General features: G+C 46.2%; 1 protein-coding gene across 3 annotated transcripts; it reads left to right on the forward strand.

Moving 5' to 3' along the window:
- The first annotated feature begins 133 nt into the window (after window positions 1-133).
- Window positions 134-21,493, forward strand: LOC142559566 (uncharacterized). 3 transcript variants are annotated; one of them, XM_075671147.1, is made up of 3 exons: window positions 134-262; window positions 17,965-18,103; window positions 21,283-21,493. In XM_075671147.1, the coding sequence occupies exons 1-3, from the start codon at window positions 215-217 to the stop codon at window positions 21,393-21,395; spliced, it is 300 nt and encodes a 99-aa protein (XP_075527262.1). In that variant the 5' UTR covers window positions 134-214; the 3' UTR covers window positions 21,396-21,493. The 3 variants fall into 3 exon arrangements, 2 of the variants coding, with proteins under 2 accessions (XP_075527262.1, XP_075527261.1); XM_075671146.1 differs by lacking the exons at window positions 17,965-18,103; window positions 21,283-21,493 and adding exons at window positions 13,037-13,254; window positions 13,563-14,132; XR_012823161.1 differs by lacking the exons at window positions 17,965-18,103; window positions 21,283-21,493 and adding an exon at window positions 13,563-14,132.
- Window positions 21,494-23,573: the final 2,080 nt, after the last annotated feature.

Raw genomic sequence — 23,573 nt, forward strand, 5'->3', positions numbered from 1 at the left:
TGTCGGGATGCTGTGTCATGCCGAACAAGGCGGCTGGTTTCCGCGTCGCTCCCTTATCTACGCGAACATCTAAACTGGGAACGAGAGTAGCGGCGCCGGTAAAAGGTCAGCGATAGTCGCGTGACACAGTGGTGCTTTGCAAGCGCACGGAAGAAGCCGATGCCGGAGTTGGTCCGAGTTACTCCAGGGGTGCCAAGGAAGAAAGGACGTCGATATGGCGGTTTTAGGTCTCAGCAAGGAACGTAAAGTCTCCGACGATGTTGTAAGTGAAGCTCCATCACTTTTTCAGCGTAAACAGTTCTCCGGATGGCTTCGAGGTGAACCTGTAACTAAATTTGGTTCCGCTAGAAGAACCGTGCAAGAAGGCTAGCAGCTGGGAACTAGGTTAGGGGTCCGAATGCAGTAATGTCCATTTATGATTAATATTGGCACTTTAAGAAAATTAGAAATGAATGCGCAGTCCTCCACTATTGTGTATCCCGTTTCAAAGAGCTGTTTATAAAGGTCATTGATTTCTCTGTCGTTCCTTGCGCGTTGCATTGAGGCGTTAAAGCAATCAATCAGCCACTCAGTCGACGAAATTTATATAGGAGCAACCACCCTGTGCAGGCAAACATCGTACAGGAGGAGGAGGAGGAGAAACATTTATTAAAAAGAAAGGACAAGCAGGTGTCTTTCTGCTTGTGCGGGAGGCGCCCTTAGTCCGGGGCTCCTGCGGCTCTTGCTGTCTCCTGGGCCCGCCGCACCAGTTGCTGCTGGTTACGAGGGTCCGAACTAGTCAGCACGGCCTCCCACTGCTCGGGTGTGGGGTTGGGTATTTGCGGGGCCGCCTTCACGTTGGGGCACGCCCATGTGGTGTGATATAGGGAGGCGTAATCATTACAAAGGGGACATTTGTATGAATATAGTGTAGGGTGTATTGCGTGTAGTCTGCTTAGATGGGGGTATGTGTTGGTTTGTAGTTGTCGCCATGTTACGGCGTCTTCACGTGAGAGGGTCTTGTGTGGAGGCGGGTATTGTCGTCTGTTCAATCTGTGGTGTTGTAGTATGGCGTTGTATTGTAAAGGTACGGGCTCCATGGAGGCGGCCGTATCCCTCTCTTGTGGCGCCCGGGAGGCATGAGCTCGGGCTACAGCGTGCGCACGCTGATTTCCACGGAGGGACTCGTGTCCTGAAGTCCACACTATTTCAACGTCCGGCAATTGGGAGGATTGTTTGAGGAGTCGGTGGGCGATTGAAGATATTCTGCCTCTCGCGTAGCTACGGCAAGCTGCCTGGGAGTCAGTAATGATTGTGACGTACTCGTTGGTCGGACTAGAGGTGATGGCCAAGGCGATGGCTGTCTCCTCCGCTACGAGGGCGCTGGCAGTGCGGACCGTCATTGAGACCACCTCTTTTAGGTTACAGTCGACAACGCTGGCCGTCATGGCTGCCTTTTGGGGGTACTGCGCGGCATCTGTGTATAGTGTGGTGGGGAGACTGCCATATTTTGTCTGTGGAGTTTTTGCGCGAGCTTGGCGACGATCGGCATGATGTTCCGGGTGCATGCTTCTGGGTATAGGGGCTACCTTGATGTGTTCCCGGAAGTTGGGGGCCAGATGAATTGCTTGTTCGTGGCCTTTGCCGTGTGTGGGGTAGCCTAGGCGCGCTAGGACTGTCCTTCCTGTTGGTGTGAGGGCTAGTCGTTCTCGTTGGCTTGTGAGGTGGGCGTCTATAATTTCTCTTATAGTATTATGGACTCCTAGGGCTTCAAGCTTGAGTGTCGCTGTTCCTGGTGGTAGGCCGAGCGCTTGCTTGTAGGCTTTCCGAAGAAGTACGTCTAATTGATCAAGTTCCTTGGGAGTGAGGGGCAAGTACGGGGCAGCGTAGGCAATGCGGCTGATTATTAGGGCCCGGACGAGCTGTATTATGTTGTCTTCTTTCAGTCCGTATTGTTTGGTGGTGATACGGCTGACCATTCGCATGATTTGGAAGGTGGTGATGATGCTGAGGAGCTCACCCGTCACAACTGGCGACAACTATGCAACAAGTTGCAGGGTAATCTTAGCACGGCCAAAACATGGTCGCTGCTACGCCATCTTCTTGACCCCACACAAAGCAAGGCAATTAGCCAGCAAACAATTCAACGTATCCTGCACAACCATCCGGGTTCTGATGACGAAATCCTGGAGGAGTTGCGGGCGCGGTACATAGGCGATTTCGAACCCGCACAAGGACAACCTCCAACCTACAGCGGGAGCGACAATTACGACCTCGACAAGCCGATCACCATCACTGAGGTGCAACAAGCACTCCATGCACTCACACGAAACACCACCCCAGGCAAGGACAAAATAAATAACAAGCTCCTGCGCAATCTGGATGATGGCACCATTCAATCTCTTACTGACCTCTTTAATCATCACTGGGCAGCGGGTACGCTACCAGCAGACTGGAAGCACGCGGACATCATACTCATTCCGAAGCCAGGCAAACTCTCCAGCTTAGAAAATATGAGACCAATCTCACTGACCTCATGCCTAGGCAAGCTTCTGGAACATGTCATTCTGAACCGGCTTCAACCTTACCTAGAATCCAGCGACCTCTTTCCCGACACAATGTTCGGGTTCCGGCCCCACCTTTCTACCCACGACATCCTTCTTCAGCTGAAGGAACAAGTCCTTGAACACATCTCACCGCACAACACCGGAGCGGTTTTAGCACTCGATCTCAAAGGCGCTTTTGACAATGTGGCTCACCATACCATCCTTACAAACCTAAGCCTCACGAACTGTGGTCGTAATACTTACAATTATATACGCGCCTTTCTAAGCAACCGCATGGCCACAATAGGCATTGGCTCACTCAGAACCCCGACGTTACCTACTCGCAACAAAGGAACCCCACAAGGTGCCGTTCTATCACCCACCCTGTTCAATATTGCTATGATGAAATTACCTGAGAAACTCAACGCAATACCAGGAATCAGGCATGCAATATACGCCGATGACATCACTACCTGGACCACCACTGGTTCCGAAGGAGAGAAACAAGACGCCCTTCAACAAGCGACCGACGCAGTCCAGCAATATGCAAAAACAAGTGGTCTCCGGTGCTCCCCCGAGAAGTCAGAACTATTAGTCGTTCGACAGAAATCACGAAGAAAACTCACTGAACTACCCCAAATCACACTCACCCTCGACGACAAAGAAATACCCACAGTAAACCGCGTCCGCATTCTCGGACTCCACATACAACAGGACGGCGGAGGCGCATACACCATCCAACGTCTCAAACATCGTACAGTACGCATGCATACTTACAAATGCAACGTGGCTGATGCTTTAATGTGTTGTCAAACAATCGTGTTGCGGGCCTGCATAGAAGGCTGGGGTACTGCTATGTGTCCTGTCAACACTGACGTCGCAAAGGCAGCTCGTTCGCGTCAAGTCTACCCTTGCGGCCGATACGTCAATCGCGCATTGAGAAAACTCAGTCAAGTCGAATTTTGCTTCTTACATGCTCATTGGGAAAACTATGTAAATGGGAATGTATTTGTGGCGTGCTAATCTCATATAGGGCGAACACTTTCATAACTACGTGTCTCATAACTAAAGCTACGCATTCATAACCGAAGCTGTCAGCGGATGCCGAAAAGCGTGCGGCGTGCTTTCTGCCCACAGGCGCTTCCGCGTTTATCGAAAGATCACGTGACCGGATCGTTGTGACTTAGGCCGAGAGAGGTCTATTCTCGGAGCTCAGTCAGTTTAAGCGAAAGCCTTTCAAGGCTCATGGTGAAGTTTGTTAACAGACCTGACCGCCGGAGTTCCGTCGAAGCGCCATCACGCCATATGAAGACAGAATAAACTCAGAATAAAGAATGAAAAAATATTGATATTGACAGTTAGTGAATGACAACGTTACAATAGAGATTGGTAGAGGGTAATAATGACTAGTAATTACTACTTATGACTACTAATGACTCCGAAATCACCAATATGTCTAACGATGGCTTGTAATGACCAAAATTGATTAGAAATTATTAGAAATGTCTAGTAATCAGTAGTAATTACTAAACTAACTACTAATGACTTGTAATGACTACCAATGACTACGAAATGACCAATATGTCTAACGACAGCTGACTAAGAATGCTTACTAGTGAGCAGTAATGACTAATAATGACTGAAATGACCTGTAATTACTATGAAACGGCCAATATGTCTAACGACGAATTGTAACGACTAGAATTGATTAGAAATGACTAAAAATGCTTAGTAATGACCAGTAATGCCTAATAATGACTGAAATGACTTATAACGACTTCTGATGACTATGATATAACCAACATGTCTAACGATGCCTTCTAATGAACACAATTGATTACAAATGACTAAATATGCTTAGTAGGGAGCAGTAATGACTAATAATGACTGAATAAATTGTAATGACTAGTAATGACAATGAAATGACCAATATGTCTAACGACAACTTGTAACGATTACAATTCATAAGAAATGACCAAAATGCTTAGTAATGACTAATAATGACTGAAATGACATGTAATGACTACTGATGACTACGAAATGACGAATATCTCTAACGACGAATTGTAACGACCACAATTGATTAGAAACGACTAAAAATGCTTAGTAATGACCGGTAATTACTAGTAATGACTGAAAGGACTTCTAATCACCACTGATTACTATGATATGACCAATATGTCTAAAACTTGTAACAACTACAATTAATTAGAAACGACTAAATATGCTTAGTAATGACCAGTATTGACTAATAATGACTTCAATAACTTGTGATGACTACTAATGACTGCGAAATGACCAATATGTCTAACGACAATTTGTAACAGCTACAATTAATTAGAAACAACTTAATATGCTTGGTAATGACCAGTATTGACTAATAATGACTGAAATTACTTGTATTGACTACTAATGACTGCCATATGACCAACATGTCTAACGACGGCTTGTAATGACCACAATTCATTACAAATGACTAAAAATGCTTAGGATTTAGCAGTAATGAGTAATAATGACTGAAATGGCTTGTAATGACTAGGAAATGACCAGTATGTCTAACGACAACTTGTAATGACTACAATTCACTAGAAATGACTAAAATGCTTAGTAATGACCAGTAGTGACTAATAATCACTGAAATGACTTGTAATGACTAGTAACGACTACGAAATGACTATTATGTCTAATGACAGCTTGCAACGACTGCATTTCAATATAAATGACGGAAATACTTAGTAATGACAAGTAATTACTAATAATGACAGAAATGGCTTGTAATGACTACTAATGACCATATGACCAATGTCTAATGACGGCTTGTAATGACCACAACTGATTACAAATGACTAAACATGCTTAGCAGTGAACAGTAATGACTAAAGGAAAGAAGAGAAAGAGGTGAATGATAAGAGGAGCAAGAGTAGGCTTTCTCCGTTCGCCTCTTAAGAGAGTTCTTACGAGACCCTGTAATTTTTTGCTTGCTGCCTATTCGGTCAGTCGGTATGCGTGCAGCGTCCATCGATCTTTCGCGGAATGTTTGAGGGCATTAATGTCGCTGCGCGAGAACGCGTAATCACGTGGTACTGTTCTTCAAATATCTTGCGTGCTTTTGCGACAACCCGGAGAAAAAAAAATGAAATAACCACAAATAACCAAATTATTTGAATGTTTCTTAATAGTACTGTACATCTCCAGTGAAGATTTTCCCGTTTAGACAATACTTAAAGAATTTGTTAACTAATTATTCGTAAATAATTACCTAAGACCATTAAGATGCAGCTCAAGTTGCGAAAGAGGACAGTATGCCTGCATCCGAAGTTTCTGACTGTCTGGGGACCGCCAGGTTTTATTGAAACACTGCAGAGTCACGCCGACCCTAGCTCAGCGCTTATGCGGCTGCTGTGTAGATAGCTGCCACCGATTTCGGTACATGCGGATCGCTATCTTATCTGCTTAATCTCTCGGCAAAAATACAATTTCTTATGCGATATGGATCAAGTAAATCATGGTGCCAGCATACGTAATCTGTGGTCATTGAATTTACCATCGTACCGCCATTTGGTGAGTTTCTATGTAAACAAAATCGGCCCTGCTATTGCGCCCAATTTTCTACGTGTATCATACCGTGCAAAACTGCTAAATGACGCGAAACGTGGATGCATTGTAGTTGTTGGCCTAGATATAAACCTCACTGCAATGTTGTGTCCGTAACTTGTGGAGAATGGAATACACTGCGCTATTTTTTTGGGGGGGGCGCCACTTTCAATTGTTATATTTTTTTCATTGCATAGGACGTGCGATTCGGTTGATATGCACATCAACCGAATCGCGCATGGTTGAAAAATAATGACGTAAAACTTGGCAGCGTAGCTCTGCCAGGCGACCTTGTAATGTACCTTTTCCTTTCATCTCGATTCATTGACTACTCCACCAGAAGGCGCGTAACGTCTGGCCGAGTTTCGTTATTCCTGCATCACAAAAACAACGCAGATGGGCAAAACGGGGCAAGGCAAGACAGCTTCTACGTCCTGTAGAGTCTTACTGCCCCTGCCCTGCTGCATTGCGAACGCAAAACTAGAAGCAACTCGTGTTAACACGGCAACTTTCCCAGCTCGATAATCGGCACTCCTACCACTAAAAGCCGAGGATAAGAGGCGGGTGCGACTGGTTGACTGCAGCTTCATAGAATAGCAATTCAGCATTGCTCGTTGTTTAGCACTGTCAATGTATGCGTTCAATTTCCACTCGCAGGGCAAGCAAACGTGATTTCATGGTATGATACGAGTGGGTCTTTGTTGTCTAGGTCCCTCCAGGCTGGGTTGAAGCGAGAGGGCGGACCACAGACGCGGAATGTGAGCTCTCGCGCCTGTTGGTGTGCCCGCTCGTTCGGATTACAGTCAGGATTTCCGGAAATGTTGCCCATGTGGGCCGGGAACCATGTGATGTGTGGGGACGTTAGGTTGTCTCCTCCCGTTTCTTTGAAGAAGATGGTGTTGATAACCGTAGCTGCTTTCCTAGAGAACCATGTGATGTGTGGGGACGTTAGGTTGTCTCCTCCCGTTTCTTTGAAGAAGATGGTGTTGATAACCGTAGCTGCTTTCCTAGAGACGACGGCCGACGAGATGGTTCTAATAGCTGTTCTTGTCAGGGGTTCTTATGTCAGGGGCATAACAATTCCTCTCTAATGAGGCCGGGAATATTTTACATAGCGTGGATGAGGGTTTTTGTGTGCACGTGGCTTGTGTGCTCAGGGTGAGTGTGGAAAACAAACTACTGAGGGCATTTGGCCGCCGCTACTGGTGTCAGGGTCATCGTAGATTCGGTTCTGGACCGCCGCCAGCGCATGTATATAACGGTACAGTGCAAAAAGCTTCCGACTCAATGCCAAGGAATACATTAAGAAACTTCAAATTGTCAAAAACCCCAACCGGCATTCTGGACATCTTTTCATTTTCTTTCGCAGGCCTTCTTTGGGTCGTGTAACCATGACAATCATTCAAAAAAAAAAAATGGGGTTTTACGTGCCAAAACTACTTTCTGATTATGAGGCACGCCGTAGTAGAGGATTCCGGAAATTTCGACCACCTGGGGATCCTTAAGGTGCACCTTAAGGTGCACCTTAAACACACGTGCACCTTAAGTGCACGTCTGTTTTCGCCCGCATTGAAATGCGGCCGCCATGGCCAGGATTCGATCCCGCGACTGCGTGCCCAACACCATATCCACTATAAAGCGACGACGACGAGGGATCATTCTAGAAGGAAACCATTCAAGGCCAGCTCTGTCATCGAGTTTCTTCAACAGAGCAATGATAAATATTTCAATACATGCATTCCTGCGTTATAGTCAGATGAAATAAAAGAACAGCACAGCAGCGTTTGCCGCGAATATAACTTCTTAAAGAGAAACATAAAGAACAAGAGTATGCTTGAGGTAGTCTACAAGTATTCAGTACTTAAACGCGTATATAGGTGAACTATTTCGGATGATGATTTACTGTCTTTAATAAGGTGGTCATAAAATAATGAATTTTAAAATTTGGTCGATGTTGAAGTGGTCTAGCAGTCTGACCTGAGACGTTATAAATGAAATAGAATTAATGATCCAGTAGATAAGGCAGCTGGACAAGCGCATTTAAATAACGCCACACATGGTCTCCGTTTAACACAAGGCGAATCGCGCCGCATACTACGGGGGATATTAGCCCGTGGGCGCCAACTGACACGGTTTGATGGAAACACAAAATATTCCGTTTTATTTCACATTGACCCATCGCTTCAATTCCAAATCCCGTCCACACTAAGTGAGTGAGTGAGTGAGTTAGAACTTTATTTAGGTCCTGAGGGGAAATCAATCCGGCGGCTCCACCCAGGTCGGGGCCGGTAGTCTTTCGGCGACGGCCCGGGCCCTCTGGACAGCCATGAGCTGAGCGATGAGCTCCGTGCTTCTGAGCACTGAGTCCCAGGAAGACTGGTCTGGAAAGTCCGTGCTCGCGTTGGCAGGGCACAGACAGAGCATGTGTTCGAAGTTGTTGTATTCGTGGCCGCAGTGTGGGCATTCCGTAGCAAGGTCAGGATTGATCCTGCTTAGTGTCGTTGGTGTGATGTATGTCCTAGTCTGCAACTGCCTGTAAGTGACGGCCTGTGCTTTTTTGAGCTTTGGATGAGGAGGAGGAAAAACTCTTCGTGATAACCTAGGATTTGAAGTGATTTCCTGGTATGATACGAGTGGGTCTTTGTTGTCTAGGTCCCTCCAGGCTGGGTTGAAGCGAGAGGGCGGACCACAGACGCGGAATGTGAGCTCTCGCGCCAGTTGGTGTGCCCGCTCGTTCGGATTACAGTCAGGATTTCCGGAAATGTTGCCCATGTGGGCCGGGAACCATGTGATGTGTGGGGACGTTAGGTTGTCTCCTCCCGTTTCTTTGAAGAAGATGGTGTTGATAACCGTAGCTGCTTTCCTAGAGACGACGGCCGACGAGATGGTTCTAATAGCTGTTCTTGAGTCCGAGTAAATGACTGACGCTCCTTTGCAGCTTCGAAGGGCCACCGCGATGAACATTTCTTCTGCTTCGTGAGGGAAGTTGGTAACCACCGTGGCTGCGTTGACGAGTGAGCCATGGGCGTCCACCGCAGAGACCGCGTAGGCGCCTCGATTCCAATATCTGGCCGCGTCAACGATGAGGACTTGCGTTTCCTTACGTTTGATGTTGTCAAGGATTGCCTTCGCTCTCGCTTTTCTCCGCCCTTCGTTGTGGATGGGGTGTATGTTTCGTGGGATGGGATCAACGGTTATTGATCTCTTGGCGTTTGTGCATAGTTGCGACTTCTCTGGTGGCATGAACAGGGGCTGTATGCCTGCTTCTAATAAGATCTCGATGCCCGCCCTTGTGAGTGAGAGCCGACTAATTTGGGAGTTTCGCTGTGCCTCAAAGAGTTAGGTTGCCGTGTTGTGTAGCCCCAATTGGAGGAGTCGTTCCGTGCTAGTGTATCTAGGGAGGCTTTGGACCTTTTTCAATCCGTTCTGATTAATGTATATATTTTATTCAGCTCCGTCTTCTTCCAGTTGAGGAAGGGGGCGGCGTAGGTTACGTGGCTGATGAGGAAGGCGTGAAATGCTTTCATGAGGTTGTCCTCTTTTAGTCCGTCCCTTTTGCTGGCGACCCGTGATATGACCCGTCCACACTAAATACAACCAGAGCCTTTGAAACGCTGATTCACAGTCTGCGTCTCGGTAACGCGTGCACAAAACACTTTCTGCATGACATTTCTGCATGTCGTTTCTGCATTTCTGCCTGTCGTTTCACGAACAACCGAGGAGCCCACGTCGCCATGATCACACTTCATGGTTTCTTAGTTGCTTTGCTGTTCTGCGGCTATAGGCATGAGGTTGCCGGCGTAGATCCCGGCCGCGGTGGCCGCATTTTGATGAGCGGCAAAATGCAAAAAAAAAAAAAACAACCACACAAAAGAATGCCTCTGTACCGTGCATTTGGTGCATGTTAAAGAAAACCGCGCGGTCGAAATCAACCCAGAGTTTCCCCGCTACAGCGTGCCTCGTAATCAGCACGTCGTTTCGGCCAGTAAAATACCAGAAAGCATTTTTTTTGTCGCCGCCCTAGCCGACTTTTAATTTGAAAGAAAATTTGCGACCAAGAAATGTCGTGGGGACCTCATGCTGCACCCGAGCAGCTGTAGTGTCATATCATTGTCAGGATTGTCCGAACTACGCCTACACAGCGTGCCTTGATTCCTTAGCATTCCTATCACATTATTATTATATATATATATATATATATATATATATATATATGGAATTCATATTATAGCGTTAGTGCGCAGAAGTGACTTTAGTACTATAACAAAGCCTAAGGTTAAGGCATCATCCTAAACGGAATATACCCATGCTTGTGTGAAGTTGTGGTCGCTCTCAACAGCCAAACATTTTCTTGCTGAACGAGCCAATGCGTCCAAAAGCGGCTATAATGACCAACGTCTGCTGTGCTAGCATAACCTCCATGTCTCGAAAAATCAGAACGCGTAAAACAGCGCATGCCGAACGCTTCACATATTTTGCTGTTTCCGTGCACAAATGCGTGACATGCTTAGATTTAGGTTCACACTGACATCATGCCGCGTGGCAACCCAAGCGAATAAAGAAACGCATCAGCCACTTCGTCGGGTGCTGATTTAAGAAGGTTCTTGATCTCTATTCAACATCACACACTCATCGAAGCCTCAGTCTCTTATGCTGAAGCTAGCAGCGTAAAATACATTATATTCTGTCCGGGAACGCTTGCAATTGCAGTGGACATTCTAGTATCTTGACACCGGTTACGCAAAACCAATTCAAAAACAGGAATAAGAGTTGTGTCTTGTCCGCATAAACGTATTAGCGTTCGCAGAAAGCTGGGCAATCAGGCAGCGGTACGGCAGCAAAATCGTCGGTAGCGACGTCTTGCGACCCGTAGTCCAACGAGAGAGGGCAAAAAGCTATCACTGCGGCATCCCGCCATGTTCCACTCATCTGCTTGCCTTAAAGCGTCGGTAGCGACCAAATCATCAATGCGCAGACTTATTACGATTGGCTATTTATCTACTTTGTCTATTACGATTGTCTACTTATTACGCGTTGTAGCTGAAGAAATCGTTAAAGGAATTACTTTACCGCCACGTGCACTATGACGAAAATACATAAAAACCAGACCAGTACTTGCCACCGTCTGTTCATTTTTCAGAGAAAGAAGATCCGACGTTGCATAGTTGCAATAAAATTTAGAATTATATTGCCTTATTTTGCTCGTTCTAATGCCAGACCTTATCATTTTGGCCAAATCTTCTCTCTTTTATTCGTGACGAGTTTAATTCATTCACTCTTTCCACACCCATGTACGTTGGCTTCTCTTGCAACGAATTTGGTTGACACGCCTTCATTATATTACGTTTTTGCCAGGACGCCAGCTAGGTGGCATTATCCCGGAGATAGCGAAGTTTATGGTGCAATATGGTTAATTTTCGAATATATTGGCGATAATTACCTGCGCGGCTAATTTTACCGGCCCTGCAAGTAATTCTCGCTGCTTCTTTCACTCAGACCAACTTTTTGATACTTTTTGCGACACTGCGACATTGGAGAAGTCGCAAAGTCGTTTTTTGACCAGGATGTCAGATACATACCCATGCAGACTCCACGTTCGCCAAACTCGTATGAAGTTACAAAAGAAAAACCTTCACATAAAAAAGAAAAAAAAAGAAAAGAAAAGCGCGGCTCAAAGACTTCTGTCCTGTAGACACGTGTGTAATGTGCCGTTGTAAGGAAAATCTCGCTACTTTTAGCGTAAAAAAAATGTAACTGCTAAATGATTAACTGCTGAATATCGCAAGTTACTTGTGGGTTTCCGCCGCGAAACCATAAACGTAGTTCGCATTACCCATCTAGCGTGTATTATTCGGTTCGTATAACAAATTTTGATTATTCGCCCTATCCTAGTTACCCGGCTTTCTATAGGACAGGTTGGAGAAATCCACTCTCTACATAACTGCCTGTTAGCGCAATTCAAGCATTAATAACAAGATCGTTACGCAGGACATACACCGGCCATTGTTTTCCTAGGGACGTGAAAATGAAGTAGGCCGCCAGCAGAGACACCGCATTCAAAGTTGTAGGTGTGGCCTATCCTGAGGGGCAAGATATGTATGCTCGCTAATTTTTAATGTGGTCTAAAACACGGGCCTATGCAGACGGCTCAAAGCCCTGGTGTTATTCTTGTCAAATTTGCTCGAATAACTAGCTTTTTTTTTTATTTAGCGGATGGGGAAACGGCGCCGCGGTAGCTCAATTGGTAGAGCATCGCATGCGAAATGCGACGGTTGTGGGATCGTTGCCCACCTGCGGCAAGTTTTTTCATCCGCTTTAATTTCCGTTAATTTATCGTTTCTTTATTTCATTTATTAAGCACAAGTAATTTACCATATGCTGTCCTTTGTGAAAGTGTGTGTTGGGTTCTTATGATATGACTAACAAAAATTGGTCTCCTAGGTTGACCCCCTTTCTTCTCGTTTTTTCTTAAATCCGACTAATTTCAGAAGTTACCAAGAACTATTTCTGCTGACTTACAGAAACGACGGAAATTTACGTTAGATTAAAAGAAACTCCTTTAAGTACTTACAAATAATCAATTGGCATGGTTACTCCGTATGGTTAGGATCTGAGTGTTCTCCAGTTCGACCGAACGATTATTCATGATATACAAAAAAACATTGTGCACCGGGTATTCATTAGATTCGAAAGGGCAATGAAATGGTCTGCTTAGTAGACTGTTCTTGCATTTGCCCACCAGTCCGTGTTTTTATGTATCCGTCTTTTGGTAAGCAGCGCAAGAAATAAGTACTCCTCTGCGTAATTTCGCTAATAAGTGTATCGAGTGGTTCTGGCGCCAACTGGTAGGCGGAATGTAATTGAAGAAGAAACTTTATTTAAGAACAGTCCGGCAGTGTTTATTGTGGTGGCCTCAGGTGGCGGCTCGAAGTCCTTGGATTCGGGCGGCATCTTCGCCTTGTCGGACGTCCCAGAGCTGGTCTGCCACCTTTTGAGAGCCGCCTCCCAGCGGCGGCGACGCCGACGGAGAAGGTCCGCGGCGGCCCCCACAGCCGGGGCGGCGTCGGGAAGAAGCGAGCTCGAGGCTTCCCGTACTCTGGCAACGGCCGCGATTATGGACGGATCGCGAACGGAGGTGGTTTCATTACCGTTGTTGTCGGCACACTCCCAGAGCATGTGTCGGAGCGTTGCTTTCTGTCCGCAAGCGTTACATGCATTTGTTGGATGTAAACCCGGGTAGCAGTGATGTAAGACGGCGAGGCTAGGGTAGGTGTGTGTCTGGAGCAAGCGTAAGGTGACGGCCTCGTACCTGTTTAATTTATCGTGCGGTGGCGGGAATGTGCGTCTTTTGAGTCTGTAGTGTTGGGTGAGGTGATTCACTTTGATTCTTGCCGCTGCATTTCTGTCACTGAAAAAAAACTTTTTTTTCCTGTCTATTTAAAGGGATGAAAGCGAGGAGACAAGCCAGCAATGCGCCTGCGCCGTCTGCGACAAAGTTTTCGTCTGCCAGTACACCTACCACCTTCGGCTCCCCCCGGGCAGGAGAGACGGCTCCCATGTTTGTCCCGAATGCCGCCGCGTATTCGATGGAATGGGCCGTTTAAACTTGCACCGAGGCGAGTACACCGGATAGAAAGGCCGCATATATCACGAACGTCATAGTTCCTCTCACACACAAAAAAAAAGCTTCATCTCTAGAAGCATCTCCCCACTTGACACTGGTGGACTAGGTCCCATCTATTTCGAGATAATGAAAAAAAAAAAGGCATTTGCGAACAAAGCGAACCTCGTATAACCTGTACCTGGCCTGAAACGCCGTCTGCAGCGAAGATTCTCACAAATTTTATAAGGACCAGGAAAGTGCCGGCGCTAGATGCCTCGGTAACATCGGTGAAAGTATGTATCATTTAATGTGAACTGCAGCTTTGACAGTGATTGAAAACGAAAAAGAAAGAACTGAGGTGAAACAGCGCGAAAAAGACGAGTACACAAGGAAACAAATACCACAGACAAGCGCTGACTGCCAACTGGAAGTTTATTTGAAATTCACCGGACATTTATACCTCTTTCAGCATAGGCATACGCACATCAGTCGCGAAAACATCTGCAAATCAACATTTTAATCTTTCTTCCAAAAATGTTATTTCTTTTCCCGACAAGGCAAGAGAGGGAGTGCTTACACATTTATCTCCTTCTTTTCTTATATGAAAAACCTCTACTATTTCTCTTTCCTTCTTACCCTGTCCTTTCCCTATGAATTTTGTCTGTTCAAATATGGGGGTGCATTGACACTTGTTAGTGTCCAGCTAAATGACTCCCATAGCCATTCTTTAGGTTAGTGCTGTGCTGACGAGCTCTTTCATTGAAGCACTGTCCTGTTTGAACTATATATGACTTTCCACAGCTGAGCGGTATTTGATAGATGACGTTGCACCTGCACTCATATATGCACCCCCATATTTGAACAGACAAAATTCATAGGGAAAGGAAAGGGTAAGAAGGAAAGAGAAATAGTAGAGGCCTTTCATATAAGAAAAGAAGGAGATAAAAGTGTAAGCACTCCCTCTCTTGCTTTGTCGGGAAAAGAAATCACATTTTTGGAAGAAAGATTAAAATGATGATTTGCAGATGTTTTTGCGACTGATCTGCGCATGCCTATGCTGAAAAAGATATAACTGTCCGGTGAATTTCAAATAAACTTCCAGTTACCAGTCAGCGCTTGTCTGGTATTTGTTTCCTTGTGTCCTCGTCTTTTTAGCCCTGTTTCACCTCAGTTCTAAGTATGAACCAACTAGCCCTCATCAAGATCTTACTAATGAAAAAGAAAGCTTTCGACCGACATCTGATGTGGAAGCATTAATTTCTGTGTGCACCGCTGCTTGAACTTCCGCGCACATGGCATCAGGCTAGCCGATGCATGGTCCGTAATGGCGAACCGCAAGATTTTTTTTTGTCGTCAGTGGTTGGCCCGTGTATGTGGCAGGCACGTAACGCCAGGTGTGCCGTTTCGCCGCGCGTCTTCTGCGCTGTGACGCTAACAAGGCTCCACCTGGACCCGTTATACCTACGCAACGCGCAGCCTTGAACGAGCACTGCTGTATAACGTGCAAATGAATATTTTACAATAAAAAAAAATAAACGACTTCGGAGTAACAATGTGTCATTTTTTATTGATCTGCAGCCGCTCGAGCTGCATCGATGCCTCTGTGTCATGGCTTGGCGGGGAAGCATAGGGAAAGAACGTTTACTGCAGAAGCCAAGGAGGGAAACGGTGTAATGCGGAAATACATATCAATAATCAGTCGAACCGAAGGCATCCCACTCGTGAGCGCAATGCTCTGACGCGGTGACGCGCTGCTTTATTGCGTGGAAATAGTCTCCGTTGGACAGCGAGCTTATCACGGAGTACTTGTCAGCCGTGGCGCAGTGGAGCTCACCTCGAAACAGACTGAGCACAACATTGCAGCACTTGGGCAAAGGCATACTTAGAAGCAAGATTCCGCCGCAAAAATGTCGCCCAGATTTCGCTGGCCGCTGTAGTCGCCCCGCAGAGAACTGCTCCTAAGATGTGTCGTGGCTTTGGTGCGAGGGCTCCCTAATTGGCTGGATGGCCCCCTCTGGCGCCGTTCGAGCGAATACGCCAGTATACGCCCGTCAGTGCCCCTTGTGGGGGCGACCCTTCGGCCCCACCTCATTCGCGTTGCGAATTGTAACCTAACAGCTCGAAACGTTTCTTCCCAGAGTAGAACAACGAAACAGAAAAAAAAAAAGCGTGACGACGTCGTCACATTCCTTGTGTGGTCACAGACCGGTTCTGGTGAAATACAGCTGCTTGCTTTCACGCAGTCGCGTTGGTGGACCACCTCGCACCTTGTATTAGCCCCGAACAGTGCCGGATAGGCGGAATTCTTCGCATAACTTCGATTCCCGCACTGCCAGGAAATATATACATTTTTTTTCTAGCTTCGTCTGCTCACGACTACCGAACGAGATTGCCATTTGCGTGTTCTTTTTTTTATCGTGTTTGAGTATCTGGCAGCTGGGCTGTGCGGTCCTCACGTACTGTGACCAATTTCATATAGCTTCTCACCATTAGATATGGGACGCCGAGGACTCGTTAAACTTAAGAAGACACGACTTCTTACACAGGGTATTCGTCGGCAGTCGTTAGTTGGTTGTCATTGGGTCTGAAGCACTGTCGCGACAGAGCAGTACGTCTAGAGCAAGTCTGCTACGTAAAGAACACTCGTGAAGTTTCGGCATCTTGCTTTTATCAGCTACGCTGCACCTGCGAAGTCATTCTGCGAAATATCGCAGCACGCTAGAGACATGAGTGGGCCAGACTTGCACGTATCTGAAGTACTGTACTCAATAAACTTCAAATGCTTTTGCGAGCACTTTAATATTTCAGAAATAATTTCGCAAAACATTATGGACGCTGCAAGTTACACAACGCCTGGTGTGGTTTCGTGCTCTTTATTTAAGACAGCCGGTACGGGTTTGATTGGTTGCAAAGCCTCGAGTACATTGCTGCGGTACTGGATTCGTGCGGTCTAGTTGAATTTTCAGTCATCATTGCCACGTGTTGGGCCGAACTTGCAATGGATATCGCTAAAGTGTGTGCTAAAAAAAAGCAGCCACGTTACCATTCAGCTTTACGGTGGCTGTGTCTGACCATCTTTTCATTCCTCTGTGCTGGGCAAAGCGGCGAATCTTCCTTTGTAACCGGCTTGCCCCTAGTACGAGTACAGCAGTGAGGTGCAAAATGCGACAAGAGTTTTATGATAGAGGGCGGGGAACGCAAGCCACCGGGTGTGCGAAAGAATGCACAGCGAGGACAAAAGAATTCCAGACCCCTCAACCCTCGGGTGTCTCTCGAGTGTTCCTTCTGATACTCTCTATTAGCCGTGAAATCCGTACGGCGCTTTTCTCAAGCGCCAAAGCACCTGCGTTGTAAAGGGAGACGGAATGGGCGCTGTTCTCTCTTCCCGTCGTGGAAGCATGGCTGACTTCCTGCTACCATTCTGAGAAGTGGCAGCAGGAAGTTCCTTCAATTAGCTCACTGTAGCATGACATCGCGATCATGCACGGGATGGTGGGTGGGGGGGGGGGGGGGGCAACCAGTAAATCTGACATGCAGGCCAACTTCTCCCTCGTTGTTTCCACACTGCCCAGAGTGCAGCCATCAATAAAAACTGCCGGGAAAAGGCTGATCAAGGGCGTACGGTAACGATCACGGTTAACAATGCCGCAACCTAGTCCGTCGTAAAAGTTCGGCCTCCTAAAACGCGGCAGGAAGTGGCCGCCCCGAAATTCCGGGCGTTCGATTCCGGTAAATTCCGCAACGGTGTGTCTATGACACTTGAGAGAGTGATTATATTTACTGCCGCTGCCTCAAAATAATATTAATAAAAAATAAAAGTAGAATAACTACTTGCCTTGTGCCATCATCCTTCAGTTTACTATCACACGCATATACTGCAGAGAAAAAATAGTTTCGGCTGGAGAAGCTGCCCTTTCGCGTTTGTTCACCCACAAGTTCTGCGGCTGCATATTAGTTCTGCAGGTATGCTTACAATAGTCCAGCGACTGTCGTATCTTCTTCGAAGCCAGGTTGGACAGACAATAGAAGCAAGGACTTGCTGGGACGAAAGCGACGGGCCCTGAGACCTGCTTTCTTCCAAGAAAGAAAAGGAAAATCCAGCATTCCTGTTGCCCTCGACTACGCTGCCCCACTCGTTTGTGCTACTCATCTAATCGGTTTGCCGAGCTTTCTATTCGTTCGGTTCGTTCACAGGGGACGTGCATACCCTGTGGTGCGTATATATGCGCTCTTGAGTTGCAGGAGTCAGACATCGTCCGAGCATACGGAAGCATACCAACGCATACGGGCGTCCTGGGCTTCGCATCGACAGCGACTCTACGCCGACCACGAGCCGTGCAAGAACTGACTACACCTCGTCAACGGTGGGCGACCACACCAGGTGAGTTCTGCTTCCGGCAAACTTTTCGTTCGCGGTCGCAATCGTACGAAGAATCAGGCGATGCTACCACTTGCTTTATTGCAAAGTATACGCTGAGCTTATAAGTTGACGCTTCTATAGTTTATTAAGCCGGGAACTCAGTTTCATGGCTTTAGATTCTTCTCGTAGAAATGGGCGCAAGTACAAGCCAGTGTTCTGAATATTGCCTTATAGTGGTGATAATATTAATGATAAGAAAAGCTATTAAATGCGGACGAATGAAAATTTGCTTTCTTAGAAGATTTTTTTAGTTCTGCTCTTTGAAATTCAGCGTTCTTCAGCAAATAGTCACCAGTGTGTTAATAATGCCAGTTGCTACATTCAGCCATATTCAAATGCGAAATAGCCATCAAAGTAAAAATCTAACCTTCTCGAACTAAGTCTACAAATACGTCCTAGAGCTGCAGCATGACTCGCAATGCTGTAACCACGGTAGGTTTCTTTCGGCAATATATGGTCACAACCGATGCCCAATTAGCAAGAACCGCGTATATCGGGCTTATTCTTGGCAATTATTAATTTTTAAACATACACATACGCTCGCGTATAATGTATGCATTCAGAAATTATAAAATAATTTGAGCTTGACAATGGTACGTACGACAACCTCATACAAGAAGCAGAAGAACCGCCACGGCCACTCGAAAAAATACTCGAAACGGAGAGCGATGTCTAGTGCGCAGATCAAGCAGCCACAAAACAGATCCTACTCTTCGAAAGCGCCCGTTTTACCGCAGAAGACTCGCAATCTCGCGGTACCGAAACGACTGCTCGCAGAAGTGATTTGCCTTTGGAGACGAAAAAGCAAAAAAAAAATCTACATAATGAACTAAACAAATGTGCTACTCGGTATGGCCAAGCGGCGTCAAATGGCTCGAGGAGCTGCAGGTAGTGTCACCTCCTGCCGTGCAGTCGCATTCCTTTTGCTCACAGCTTTCACGCGTACGATGGCGGAGAAACGGAGAAGTATAGGCTCACGTGCTGCGAGCGCCATTGCAGAAACCGAGTTTTTTCACAAATAAATGATTCCCCGTGCCGGCGAAATCCGCAGAGATAGAGTGGGTGGTGAGCACAGTGAACTAGTGGTAAGACTATGGATGGGGACGCTTGTGGCCCCAAAGACGAAGGCGGGTTATGCGCCATTCCAAGAAGTGGTAGCAGGAAGTTCCTTTAAAGGGGAGCATACTGACGCGATATTTCTTACCAATCATTTATTTGCGGCAAATGAGGGCTCTATACCTGTAATACTTATAGAAAAAAAAATGAAATAGAGGGAAGCCTCAGATTGTCCTGAGCAATTTTCTTTAGTAGCTTCTCTGCACCGTTTCAGTTTAGTTTCCCAGGAACATACATTGTCCTATGTGGTCACGTGGGAGCCACACGGTATGAGGTCACGTGGGAGCAGGACATGGCTACGTTTTGAGACGCGCTCCAGCTCGGTCGGTCACCTCTTAAATCAGCGATTCGATGCGAGGGCCAGTGTAGCGGCATAGCGAATGACTGAGCGAGCCGGAGCGGGAGTCAAAACCGTCGCAATGTCCTTCTCCTATGTGACCACATGCTGCGACGTCATGACACAGTACCCTCCTGAAATCGAAGTCCAGTGTGGCCGTATAAAAAGCTACTATAATAAATTAATAATGGTGCTCTGAGGCTTGTCACGTCATTTCAAGTTTTTTAGAACTCCAGGGTTTTCGTGTAATGCAAGACCTTAAGAGTCGAAAGTATCATTGTCAGTGCCGCATTAAGCAGGATAAAAAGCTCGAGCTGGACAAAGAACATAAACAGACGTACGCGTTCTCACGCACTGTGTCTACGCTTCCATTGCTCTTTTTTGTTTTCTTTTTGTTGGAGCACTGGCTGTTGGAGCAAGCTGCCGTCGCCGCGGCAGCTTGCTCAGAACTGAAAGTTCAGAACGGCAGCTTGCTCAGAACAGAACAGAAAGTTCTCCGCCAGTATAGTATACCTATGTTTAGAAGTTTGTACGGCCGATAAAACTACTATGTTCACTTCGTATCGCTGTGCAATAATTTGCTATGACAATCAATGCTTGGCCTTTCGGGCGAAACTACCGCTCTTTTCATCAAGAAGTTTTCCGCACACCGACGTTCTCCGGAACACACTACTGCTACTCTGGCTGACAAGATTATTGTGGAGATTCACGATGTAGTAAAGCCAGTGCCACACAGTGAAGGCTGTGAAAACAGCGAAGCTGGTGTTCGTTTTTTCAAGTTTGAACTCGTGTCCAGCGCTATTTTCATGAGACTTTTGTCTCGCTGTCATTTTGCTAGAACCGAGCTTCGGTTGCGGATTGCCCACACCCTTCAGTTGCGTGAGGTTGTGGTCAAACCACAGTCTATCACACACCTTGCCGCTGTGGCCGCACTCACAGTCAAGGAATTCTCTCCTGAACCGTCCATCGGCCCCCTCCGCGGGAGGAATCTCTCTTCGTCGACGTCTCTGCATTCGGGTGGATCACAATGCTCGCTTTCACGAACCTTTCTCCACCTTTCGGGATTCCACAGAAGTGATTGCCAAAGAATAGTGCCGAGGATCTTTGGTTTTATGAGTACGATTTCTATTTTATTGTCATTAAGTATGATTAGACAAGTCGGCGCCAGTGCGACCGCTAACGTGTACGTGCAAATAATGTTCCTAGACCTGTGTCCGTGTAAACCAGAACTCGGCAAATGCATGTCACTGTGCGGACCACAACGCAAGTGCGCGAGTGATATCGTAGTGGTAGCATGAATTAAAGGAACTCATGATCTAAGTGTAAGTGTTCCATCAGTCCACCTACCTTGTAAGGAAATATCCTTCCAGTCTATGTATTCGTATGCTGCGCAGAAAGGCGGAGTTGTGCACGCTTCGGTGGTTTGCTGTTTTCATTATTATTATTATTATTATTATTATTGCAATTCCCGCTTATGTGATCTAGATTGTTCTCGTAATAAATTTTGTTGCTCATTAGTGCTTGCCGGTGTCTGTCCTGCTCATCCATGTTTTCCTTTAGTTGTTCTGCTCTATTCAGCATAAAATGCTGCGTGTTCACAGTTACGTTCTGAGGAAAAAGTTTCTGAAATTTCCTGGCACACTTGCCCATTGTAGCGTCTGAAACCCAGATATGTGTCTACTTGTAGTGAACCTCCATGGCCGAAGTCCAAAGCAACGCGGTTTACAATTCAACCGGCAACGGCCCTTACGTTTGCGGCCAATGCGGGACGACCTTCAGCCGCCTGCATCACTTCCGTAGGCACCTAGCCATGCACCTGTACCAGGAAGCAATCGAGGAGGAACGCGCTGCAACATTCGAGAAGAATGCGGAACCGCTGGACCACCAGCAACTCGAGGACAAAGGTAAAAAAAAAATATTTTGAACCTCCTGACAATGGACGGATATATATATATATATATATAACATGGTTGTCGCTCGCTTACGTACAGGCGATGTAGTGTAATGCCGTATCTTTATATATATATATATATATATATATATATATATATATATATATATATATATGTATATAACATGGTTGTCGCTCGCTTACGTACAGGCGATGTAGTGTAATGCCGTGTCGCATATGAACGAAGTTAGGACGTGTTTGAAGTTTGCATGTATAACCTGCTTCACTATAGATGGTGCTTTAGTTCTAGTAAGTGTGAGAAAGATGTCGGTTGTGGTGGGCGGCTGGTGCGACTGTCGAAATTAGAGTCGTGCGAATATTGGGGAGCTTTCCAATACCGAATCCCATAGTCACTATTTGTAAATGCCAACAATTGATCGAATACTTTTCGAATATGCGCAAGCGTCCACTGCGGCCAATGAAACATAAATTTAAAGCAAATGTACGGTAAGATTTCACCCCCGCGGGCATAGTATACAATTAAAAACGAGAACTTGCGTGGTGGAGCGGGTTAGATCGCCTAAATAACCATACTTTACAGGCTATCACGTGATCATTCGCATTCTTTGAACAGTTCTGTGGATGCGAAGAAACAACTTGTTTGCACTTAATGCTCCGTTTGTGCTTTCATTAAACAACGCTTAATTCATGCATACTGTGTAATGACAGTAACTTGATAACTTTAAGACTACTAGTGTGAACATCGTTTTATAATATTTGTCATAACGGTTGTAAACGAAATATTTCAGTTTATTGTAGAGACTCTCTAGAGACTTGCTGGATTTCGTTACTTACCATATGTATTCTTGCAGCTGGTCTGGACGCTGGTCGGCGACGGCTTGACGAAGCCGAGGAACGCCGGGAAACCTGCGGACAGCTCCCGGTGAAGAGACAGAAGGCAGACGGCGTACAAGGCACCAGTCGCCCATTGACACGTAGTTACAGAAGCATGACTCTAAGGAACCGAATAAAGAGAAAACACTGACTGTAATTGCACTGGTAGAAGTGTTCTTCAAGCCCTGCGATTTCATTTAAAAGGACCAATAAAGAAAAGAGCCAAATTGTACTGGTAGAGTGTTCAGAGTGTTCTTTCTGCCCGCTGATTTAATTTATTAGGGGATGAAGGATAATTCATACAGCGGAGTAACCGAGGGCCCAGCTTCCTCCTTTTTACGCTGGTCTGGGAAATTTTGCTGTCTTTGGGCGTTTTATTTGTTCTTGTTTTCTTGCGCGTTAGTACAAGGCGTTAGCAGCGTTAGGAATAACTGTAATCCACTTGCTTATCGATAAACAACTATCTCCGAGCAGACACTCCCAAACGGATGAAGCAACCTCGAGCTACTACGGTACCGCCAAGGATGCATTCTCGCCAGTACGCACTCTTGCATCACTCCTTGCTTTGGAATCTCCGCTCACTTTAACACTAAACATTAAGCTATTCCAAACAAGAACAATAGTGAGACAATGCTCACTTTGCCACTTGCCAGCACTCGCACATAATTACAAGAGTTCTAGAAGGGGAAATAGGAAGAAAGCGAGTCACTATAGCTCTACAGTCTGAAACGCACTTGTGTAGAGTAGCCGCCAGCGTCTGCAATTACTTCCTTGAGGTAGCAACTGCGGTAACTGAGGTAGTAATACTAAAAACAAGGTAAGTTCAAGATCACCCAGAAGTAGCGACGGATACCCGAGCAAGCTTGACGCAGACGGCAACCTCCGTAGCAGGGAAAGACAAATTAGACGAGCCTCCATGATCTTGCAGAAACTGCCGAACGATGGAGAAAGGTAAGAAAGAAAGAGTAAAGAAAAAATGACGACGTGTTTATACGGCAAACATTCATGACATTTTATGAGCGTGCCCTGATACTCCGGATGTCATGCACATGCCAAATGTCATGCCATTTTCATTGTTGGATGACAGACAACGAAATGTTGCCTCCGCCAAGACGTCACGTAAATGAGCGAACATAATTGGTATATATAAAACTTGTGCAGCAGTGTCCTTGCAGCTGCAGTCTTAGTAGGAC

This window comes from Dermacentor variabilis, chromosome 10 (assembly GCF_050947875.1).
Source record: "Dermacentor variabilis isolate Ectoservices chromosome 10, ASM5094787v1, whole genome shotgun sequence".
In the NCBI taxonomy this organism is placed as follows: Eukaryota; Metazoa; Arthropoda; class Arachnida; order Ixodida; family Ixodidae; genus Dermacentor; species Dermacentor variabilis.

Coding starts and splice junctions, on each gene's coding strand:
- LOC142559566 (XM_075671146.1), top strand. Junction 13,255..13,562: donor TGGACGGATCGCGAACGGAG/GTGGTTTCATTA, acceptor GTCTATTTAAAG/GGATGAAAGCGAGGAGACAA.